Source organism: Antechinus flavipes, chromosome 3, assembly GCF_016432865.1.
Source record: "Antechinus flavipes isolate AdamAnt ecotype Samford, QLD, Australia chromosome 3, AdamAnt_v2, whole genome shotgun sequence".
Lineage (NCBI taxonomy): Eukaryota > Metazoa > Chordata > Mammalia > Dasyuromorphia > Dasyuridae > Antechinus > Antechinus flavipes.
Window position 1 is genome coordinate 140,009,734 of NC_067400.1, and position 10,445 is coordinate 140,020,178.

At 35.9% G+C, this 10,445-nt stretch overlaps 1 protein-coding gene across 1 annotated transcript; it reads right to left on the minus strand.

Moving 5' to 3' along the window:
- Window positions 1-3,134: 3,134 nt before the first annotated feature.
- Window positions 3,135-6,893, minus strand: LOC127553357 (N-acetyltransferase 8-like). Its single transcript, XM_051983997.1, has one exon. It carries the CDS (start codon window positions 6,567-6,569, stop codon window positions 5,877-5,879), a length of 693 nt encoding a protein of 230 aa, XP_051839957.1. The 5' UTR covers window positions 6,570-6,893; the 3' UTR covers window positions 3,135-5,876.
- Window positions 6,894-10,445: the final 3,552 nt, after the last annotated feature.

Here is a 10,445-nt window from a genome sequence, read left to right on the forward strand (position 1 = left end):
TCGACAAACTTCATTACCATTTTCTTTAGCAAGTTGGCTTATCATAATTTATGTTGCTGCAGTTTCACCAATAGTTCATATGACAGCAGTCTGCCAACTTCCCACAAAATCAGCAAAGGGTTCATTTGGCCTTTGTGCTATTTTTGTGAAGGCTTTTCCTTTGTCCTGTTTACCTGGAATAAAACACCCTGATTTGATAGCAACAGAAGCAATTTGCTCATATGCTGCAATGGGGCAATTCTTCTGTGCTGAATGTCTGCATAAGAACCTATACCTGTTAGTTGGTCACCAGTGATTGGAGTATTAACTTCACTTTGACTATTTCATTGGGCTTATATCTTACAGAGCTTACTATATTCAGAAAGCCACAACAAGTTTCGTCCAGGTTCTAAGCATGTCCTTGCTATAAATTTCCAGTCACTGGGGTTAAGACTTCATAAGCCTAGGCCATGACATGTTTTAGAAATTTTCTTTCTTTCTTTCTTTCTTTCTTTCTTTCTTTCTTTCTTTCTTTTTTTTTTTTTTAAGAAATTTATTTTCTTAAACAATAAATGATGAGGCTCTGAATGTTAGGTATGGTTGACAGAAACTGAAAAATTCATAAAAATTATTCTTTGGGATAGTCAGAAACAAAACTCTAATAACTGAAATCAATTTATTTCTGTGATCCCACCCTCTGGATTTAATCAAATCAGAAATCCAAGTTATGTCAAGTTCTGAAAGCTATAAAATGGCTTATGAGCCATGGTTTCCTTACTTCCCTCCTTTGGGTTAGTCCACCACTGGTACTGTTTCATAGTTTCTTTTCCCTTCCCTTTCTCTCTTACCACTCCTAACTCCACTATGTTTCTCCTCCTTATAAGTAGCTAACTCTTTTATGGTACTAAGTCCCTTTTAGGATTTAGCCTACCAGCTAAAGGTATGTCCCAACGTCATGGGATGCTCACTTTCTTTCATAAGCTTTCTCACCGTTTCTAATGTATTCCATCATTTTGTCTGTAAATTCTTCCCTAAGTAAACTTGTTTTTTGTCAAAGAGAATGGCCATTGTAAATTCTTCACATGACTGAATCTCAAATTTTGGTGATTTTCCTAAAGCACATCATCTGGTGCCTAAATAACATCTTGTGCTACATCAGCTATATCAGTAAACAGAAGAGATGTATTTGGTAAAAGATTCCATATAATAGGCCACATTTTTTATTAGTGTTGGATCTTTGATTTCACTAGTATTGGGAATGTCCAATGAGGAGGCTTTTTAAAATGCTGTCTCTTCTGCTATTTAATCTTTTTAAGAATAGCCTGTGGGCACCAAGAGATTTCCAAGAGCCACAAAGTCAGTATATATCAAAGCAGAACTTGTTAGAGCTATGGCCAGATCTTTGTCTACTACCATGATCCCACTCAGGCTACTTATATGCCTTCAAAGTTATTTTCTTCATGTTTTTGGAGTTTTCAAAAATAGGAAAAATAAATAATTAACTACCTCGGAGAATTATAGGACTGTTTCTTTGAGGGAATCTTTTTCTCATCGTAAATTCAAGGAGAATACAATCTACAGAATAAAAAAAAATCTCATTTCCATATTAAAAAATCACTGTCATCCAAAAGAAACTACAGAACAAGGTTAAGGTCTCTATGACCCAACAGTTTTATAACCCGACCCTTTCTAGGAGGACTGATAAATAAAGGTCTAGTTTAAGAAGTTTAAGCAGTCCTCATTCAATAGGGCTAAGTTCATCTCTCTTACTGATTTCTGTTCAGTAGTCATGATCTACTTGTGGCCATTGGACCCTGATATCATGGTTCTCTTAGAGAATGAACAATAAAACAACAATAATTTATACTTATCTTTTCTGTTTTTACCTTTTTCTTAATAAAGATCATTTGTGTTAACCCTAGTGACAGTATTTTAACAAGCTAAAATATTTAAATTTAATCTTATTTTAAAAATATATTTGTTTATTGCTCATTGTTAGATAATTGCCATACCTATTTAAAAACTATTTTACTGCAATTTAGGAGAAAAAACTCAAAAATAATCATAATGTTGGACTGGATTTCAAAAGTTATTCAATCTAATATGTGTGTGTGTGTGTGTATAAATATATATACTACCACCCCAGTCATGTTAGACAACATTGGGATAATTCTAGTTATTAGGAAATTTTTCCTAAATGTGTCAATTTGCAATTTCCACTGGGTTTCTTTCTGAGATAATGCACAGAATCACAATTTCTTTCCATTGGACTCTCAGATACTTGAAGACAATAATTCTGTCCCTCCTAAATCTTCTCTGCCTGAAGGATAGACTCTTTAGTCCCTTCAACTGATCCTGAAATGTTATCTCAAGATTCTTCACTATACTACTCTTTTCTAAAATAATCTACATTTTTCAAATGTTTTCAAGTGTTTTGCAAAATGTCTTGCTAAAACTGAACCCAGTAATGTAAATGTGGGCTAATCAACTAAGTGTATGGAAAGAATTTTACTGGTCCTGAAAGAGAAAGTTGGTATATTTCTCTTACACAGTGCTGAGTCATGACATGATTTCCTTCATGAGGTGGCCTAGAGATTTTTTGATGTACTGCAACATAAAACCTATTTTTCTGCAATGTGATATTTTATCACATAATTTCAATTATGAGAATGATTTTTTTCCTTGGATGGTCCTACAAATTTTTCAAAATGCTAATACTAGCTCATTTATATGTATATATGGATTTAAATTTTACATAATAATGCCCGTATAACTAACCTGTGAGATTGGTACTTTAGCTGTCATCCTCATTTAAACAAGAAGAAATCGAAAATCAGCTGCAGATTTAAATTTGCTCCTGCTCACACCAGAAATAGGTGTGGTGCCTATGATTCAAGTTCACATCTCTTTCAGGTGTGTCAAACTCAAATAGAACTGGGACATACTTTCTGTTCACATATAGACTTTGAAAAGTCCAACATAACATTATCTGTGTTTTGTATTTTTATTTGTTAAATATTTCTCAATTACATAATAAACTGATTCTGGTCTTACCTGGGAGCACCGGGAGCTGCACCTACACTCTACAACAAGTTTCCCCCTCTTCCCCCCAATAAACCATTCTACCTTTGAAGCAAAAGTAAAACTATAGCAAATTTGATTACTACTTTCAAACATTTTTATTAAAAGAAAAAAAAAATTTATACTGACATTTCCTGGCAAAAGTTAAAAACTATGCTCAGGCACATAAATACACATAAAATCACTTATACACTACCAAAAAACAGCCTACTGGTCAGGCATTAAACTCATAAGTAGTATTAGTGTCATTTGAATCATGAAAACCCACAATAGCTACTTTGATCATCCCCAAACTATTTACACATAAGTATTCTAATCTTCATCTGAATTTGTGAACTTGGATCCACTTTGCTGTCTTATAAAGAAGCAAATTCTGTGCTCAGTAACACTCCCATTTATGTTGTTTTAATTTTTTTTTAACAATTTAAAAACTTGCACACATTTTTTTTTTTAAACTATAGTATGAAGTTACAATCATTTAGATTTAGGCTTTCAAATCCATTTCATCTGAAATTGTTCCTTTTGGCCATATTTTTATATGCACCTATCAGGAAAAATGTTAATAAACATAATCCAATGTCAGAACAATTATAGTTTTGCCCATTTTACATAGCTACATTATCTTTTGAAGCATTGAAGTTTTTGTAAAAGATTCATAAGTTTAGCTACTTTGGTTTCCTCACTTATTATATAGCAATATTTTCTGAGTAGAAAAATTATTAATGTTTTTCTTCATGTAATAACAGAATATATATTGATGTAGACTCTTCCATAAGAAAAATGGACTTGTTACTGAGGGTTCTTACTGTTTATCTGAAAAAACAGAGCATCATCCAAAAAAGATAATACTCAAAACTTCACCAAAAAACTAAATCTATGACAATCAATCCACAGTATCAATACTGAAGCAAGCAGGGAGAGAAACAATGAGATAGACATCTAGATTTTTCATCTCCTGAACAAAATAAGTTACATCATATACTGAACATACATATCTAGAAAATCATTCTGTATGCAGATAACTCTAGTACAACTTAAATAATTTGCATACTACAAATTGAAAGATTTACAAAGTTAAAGTAGATCTCACATCATTAGCAGACCAATACCTTATTTTATGTGGTTATGCTATAACAATAAATCATTCAAACAAGAATTTCAAATAGCATTCATATGGGATTCAATCCTCCACTTTGTGTGTGTGTGAGTGTGTGGGTTTGGTACAAATTCATTTTTAAACCTTTTGGTAAAATACCATAGAATTTGGGGAATTTTTAAAATTAAATTGTTTTGACCTTTTCCACGTCTTTTTCTGTGCTGTATTACTGGTATTCTTTATCAAACATCTTACATTTCTTCACTTTTTTTTTTTTTTTTAACGTTTTTAAACATTTTAACATTTAACCTCAGTAAGGGCCATCCATCTCTGTAGCTTCTAACTTTTTGAAATGGCTTTCTCTCTTCGTTGATGAAACTTCATTCTATTTTCTCATTTTACTTTTCTGTTCAAGGAACAATTCAGTCTCAACTCTTTCATGAAATCTTCCCTAGTACCCCTTTAACTGCCTTCTCATATCTTAAGCCTCATCTTTTATTGAACTCAGTTTCTTATTAGTTTTATTCTATTTTATATAAAGGACAACTAGGTGGGGCACAGTGATTGGGGCAGGGCCTTGAGTTCAAATTCAGTATCAGACACTAGTAATGTGACTCTGAACAAGTCACTTAACCTTGTTACCTTAGTTTCTTCACCAATTAGAAATATTCAGACAAGATTGGAAAATCATTGAACAACAACAAATAATATTTTGTTTAAGTCCTCCTTCCCATGCTCAAATTATGCATGAAGACAGCTACCATGTATTATTCATCTTTGTTGCCCTGGGGCATGAGCTCTGCGATTATTTTAAAAAAAAAATTGATTTTTAGACATATTTTTGATTTTACAACTAATCTTCCAAATATTACCTTAATCTTAAGAAAGGCTTTTATTAACTCCTAGTGAAATTATAACACGGTAAATTTGAAATAGTGCTCGTAAAGACAATGAAAGAATTTCAGACATGCTAGGTACTCATTTGGGAACTTATTTTTTGCACCTCAAATCACACTCTATATTGCCATGTAAAAAGTTCTGAGGATGGAGTATAGAGGGTGGACTGGAGGCAGAATACTCACGAAAAGTACTGACACAATTTCACTGTCAATCTAGGTTTAAGCACGTTACCAGAAATGATATGTTTAATAGTAAGCTCTAGCAACTCCGGGGAAGCAGGGAGGGAAAGGGTAAGACTGCTAATACAATTTAGAGTAGTTCAGAAAATTCAAGGAAGAAGGCATTGGTAATTTTTGTTTTTTTAATCTTCTGGTCTTTCTTCTTTCTAGGTGTATTAGTACCCCCTAACCCTAAACCCATAACAACAATAACTTGAACATTTAACAAAAAAAAAAAGGGGGGGGGAGGGAATCATATATTATATGCTGCAATATAATATACTTCATCACTTCTCTCCATTGCGTAGCCCCATTATTTAACTGCTTCCAGAAACCTGAGAAATGACAAAAGTACAATCCAGTCTCTGGTTACTGTGTCCCGGGGCGCTGAAATGACTTGTTCGGGATGCAAATATACACACACATATATACACGCTCACGGCTCCCTGAAATCCCAAGGCCAGTTAATCCTAAATTCAATAATGTTTTGATCTGGGTCCCTCCCTGAGCAAAAGAGAAAGGGGTTCCAGATCTGCTCTCTCTCTCTCCCATTCCAGGAGACTCAGTCCTCCAGTACAAGGTCGTCCCCAGGCAGCAGCGCCTTAGTCCCCGGGGGCAAGGTCATAACGGTAGCGCGTGAGTGTGAAGTCCACCAGGCGTCCGTAGAAGCTGGGAAACGGCTGGGGCGTCTCGGGCCGGAAGCCAAGGCTGAGGTAAAGGCTCCGGGCTTCGCGCTGCAACCGGTGCGTTACAAGCACCACGGCGCGGCAGCCCTGCTCGCAGGCGAAGGCCAGCACAGCTCGTCCCAGGGCTTTGCCCACGCCCCGGCCTCGGTGGTCTCGGCGCACCACCATGCGTTTCAGCACCAGCACGCCGGAGGGGCCGTGGCCCTCCTCGGGCCGCGCACCCACCATACCCACTACTTGGCCTCCGGCCTCAGCCACCCAGAACCGAGCCCCGCACTGCGGCGCGTACGCGTCCCCAATATCCTTCAGGTCCTGAGAGAGGCAGCGCCGGATGTACTGGGCCCAGATTTGGCCAAGCACCAAGTGGCCGGCTGCCAGTAGCAGTGCCAGGACGAGCGCGGGCAGCAGCAGGGAGTGTGCGCTGGCCACCAAGAGCAGGAAGGTGCCGGTCAGGGTAAGCATCACCCACGGCTGCTGAAACACATGTGAGCACAGGGCCGGCCCGTACTCGCCCATCCCCGCGGCGAATAGCTCCCGCACCGCGTCCGCATCCCCAGGCTGGAATTCCCGGAGTAAGAAACCCCCGGCTTCACCAACTTCCCAGGCCATTGCAGTCTTTCGCAGTCTGAAGTGCTCTCGAGCGCCCCCTTTCTTAAGTCTGGGCCACGGTCTCAGAGCCCCGCCCACTCTCTGGCTCAGGACTCCCTCCTAGTCCGGTGTAACTGCTCTTACTTGCATCAATTTTACTGGGATTAGATAATCTCAAAACCTAATCTTTCACAGGTAACTCCGGCGTCTCACGGTTAAAAGCAGCCTAATGTAGTGGAAAGTACTCAGGCTGTGAAAGGCTGATGAATTGTTTTCTAATACTGTGTGATCTTGGACAGAATTTGTACAAGAGAATTGAACTTGATTATCTCTGAAGGCTCTTACCAGCCCTAAATTTTATAAATTGTCCCAAATATTAAAGAAATGTGCTTTTAGTTCATATTTATTAAGTGGGACTAAAAAATAATAAGAAAGAAAGAATAGAAAGGTTTATAAAACCTTTAAGGTTCGCAAAGGACTTTGCAAATATATATCATTTTGTCTTCACAATAACTCTGCATGGTACTTATGGTGAAATGATGAAACTTATACACATGGAAGTTAAATGATACCCAGAGTGAGACAACTAGTAAGTATCTTGAGACAGGATTTGAACACCTATTTTCCTTATTCCCAGTCTGAGGTTTGAGCTGCTGTGCCATCTAGATGCTTTTAGGCAGCTAAACCACTTTTAATATGTAGAGCTATACCACACCTTTCTCTAGGTTTCCTACTTCCTTTTATTCTTTCTCACCCTCAAGTTTTTAGGTACTCTCATTTTTATTTTCCACTTGGATTTTAGGTTTTGTGACTTATCTGTTCTTCCTCCATCCCAGTCCATTCTTTCATCTAACCATTTTAGGATAGCAGCAAATAAGACAAATAAGCAAAAGTCACTAATTGAAAGAAATTAAATGTTATTTAATCCAACCATTCATTTAGTGCTAAAGATCTTTATAAATCAACCCCAACAGATGTTTATCTAGCATCTGTTGATAATTTCTATGATAGGGAACCCATTACCAAGTAAAGCAGTATCTCATTTTTGTGGACATTTCTGATTGCTACACTTTATTTTTCTACAAAAATCTAACTCCCTTTAATGATAATCTGCTGATTCCAGTTTTACTCTGTTGTCTATGTGACTTCCCCTCGCATATATAAAGAAAATTGGTAGGGTAATACCTTGGATTATTCTTCCCCAAGCTTAACATGTTTCTTCATAGAACCATTAAATTAAGTCTTTGTCAGGTGTTTATTCTGAATTTATTAAAAGATTATTTATTCTGAACTTACTTAAGATGGTTTTGTATCCCTCACCAAACTACTTGCCTTACACTGAATACTTTCTAGTTTATTAATATCCATCCTAAAATGTGGCCCAACAACTGAAAGCAGTAGTCCAGATATATAATGATTAGTGAGGTGTAAAATTTGGAACATTCTTTCCTAGACTTACCTATACATAGACAGCTTAGGATGTGTGTCTTCATTTGGAATACAACATATTACAATTCTGGTAAACTAAAATCTTGTCTTTTGTTCACCTCACAGTTATCAAATGTGTTCTACACAGAGAATCATAGATCTAGAGCTAGAATAGAAAGGAATTCAGATGAATTCATTTTTCAGAAGAGGAAACCAAAATTCATGAGAATTGTCCAAAGTCACATAGGTAAAAAGTACCAGAGCAGTATCTGAATCCTGACCTCTGACTCTAATAACTTGAACTTTCCACTGTGCCATGTTGTATTTGATATGTTCAATTAGTTTCTTAAATCTAAGTACAAGATTTTGTATTCAATTTGTTGTTATTTGTTGTGTCATTTTCACTCATGTATCACATTTTGTCATCCCATTTAGTCTTGCCTTGTCACTAGAGTGGTTTGTTAATCCTTTTCCAGTTTTACAGATGAGGAAACCAATGCAGACAGGGTTGAAGACTTGCCCAGGATCAGACAGCTAATAAATGCCTAAGACCAAATTGAACTCAAGTCTTATCAATTCCAGGCCCAGTATTCTATCTACTGAACCACCTAGCTTAATAGAATTCAATACAATTCAATAAATATTTAGTATCTTTTCATGTGAGATACTACAAAAATTCCTTTTTTTTTTTTGGTATTATCATAGCTTTTTTTCTTCTTCCTTTACTATATTATTTCCCAGTTTCATGTAATTTATATATTTTATAAGATTATTTTGTATATATTTGTCCTAAAACAAGTAGTAGTCAAACAATTCCTTATTTATCACTAAAGAAAAAATAGCCAGTTAATATTTTGTATTAGGAGTTGAATTAGCATGTAGCGGCCATCCCAGATTGTTGAAAAGGAAGTGGATTCAGTCTCAGTTTTCTCATTCCTTCCAGTTTCAAATGGTATCAGGATTATTTTGAGCTGCATTCCTTAAACACATGCCCTCTTTAGGTAACCCCAAGCCTGAATTTGGAGCTGCTTCTTTTTTCTTTGTTCTTTCTTGAGCTTAAATGAACAAGTAGTTATCCCAAGATGGATATTTCCTGTTTTGAAAGGTATCTTGTGACTTCCAGAGGTCTTAGGTCTTTTTTTTATTAGATATGATTGACAGCATGATAGGTCCTTCAGTGCTTTTGGAGAAGACAGCAATTAACAAGTGGATTAACCCAAGCCAAGCTTATTTTGCCAAAATATATGGTCAAGGAAGTTTGAACAATAAAAACTTAAAGATAAATGTAAAATGACCTCAGCAAGCCTGCAAAATACCTTAATAGTCTTTGTCAATACCCTAGCAAAACAATAATCATTATATATTTTTATTGATTTTTGTTGTAAAGTGTTTTATTACTGTGTAGCTGCCATTTAATGATCTTTTAGCATTTCTTTTATGTGCAGGAAATGATATCTGGTCCCTTCATATACAAAGATTGAATTTCTACTTATACTTTTTTTTGGGGGGGAGAGATCCTGGATATGCCCCAAATTCTAAGTTATAATCAATTTTTCTTTAGAGCTCCATGGTGGGTGTTTAAATATTTAAAATATATGAGAAAAGGGAGTCTAGCCTCCTTTTTTTGGAAGTCAAACTCCCCCAGGAATGAAACCAATATGGATTTTAATATGGATTTACAGTAGAAGAGCTCCATAATAGAAAAGATAGTAAATCTCCTCTTTAGTTCAGCAAAAGTTTTGTTGATGACACAAATACATTGATCAACTCTTTATGGTTATTTTTGTTCATCCTGCTGCAAATTACTTTCCATTCAGTAAATATCTATTTTGTTTTTGTGTAATTGTTGCTGTTTTGTTTTTGTTTTGTTTTTTACCTATGTCTGACTCTTCATGACCACACTTGGGGTGTTCTTGGCAAAGATTTTGGAGTGGTTTGCCATTTCCTTCTCCAGCTCATTTTATAGATAAGGAAACCAAAGCAAGAAAAGTTAAGTAACTTTCCCAGAGTCACAGAGTCTGAAGCAGGATTTGACTTAGGTTTTCCTTAGGCCCTGTGCTCTATCCATTGTACCACCCAGCTGTCCCAAATATCTGTTATCTCCAAAAACACTGGGAAAATATAAATCTTAGTTAAGATAAGATAACAGAGATAAACATGGCATAAGGAAATAATGGCATAAGGGATGCAATCAAGATGTGATATGAGGGCTGAAGGCAAAAAGATCATTTTTTTTTTTTTTTTTTTTACTTTGGATGAATAAAGTATATAGGAGATGACATTCAAGTTGGTATCTAATGGATTGCTAGGCCCAACTACTTGAAATCAAAGTAGTTTGAACAAAAATTATTAGCAAAAAGGTGCCATATAAAAGAGAAAGGAAAGGAAAGATAATAGGATCATAGATTAAGAAGAAAGAACTTTAGAATCCATTTAGTCTAGCAGTCTCATTTTACTGATGAAGAATTT

Coding starts and splice junctions, on each gene's coding strand:
- LOC127553357 (XM_051983997.1), bottom strand. CDS start 6,569: ATGGCCTGGGAAGTTGGTGAAGCCGGGGGTTTCTTACTCCGGGAATTC.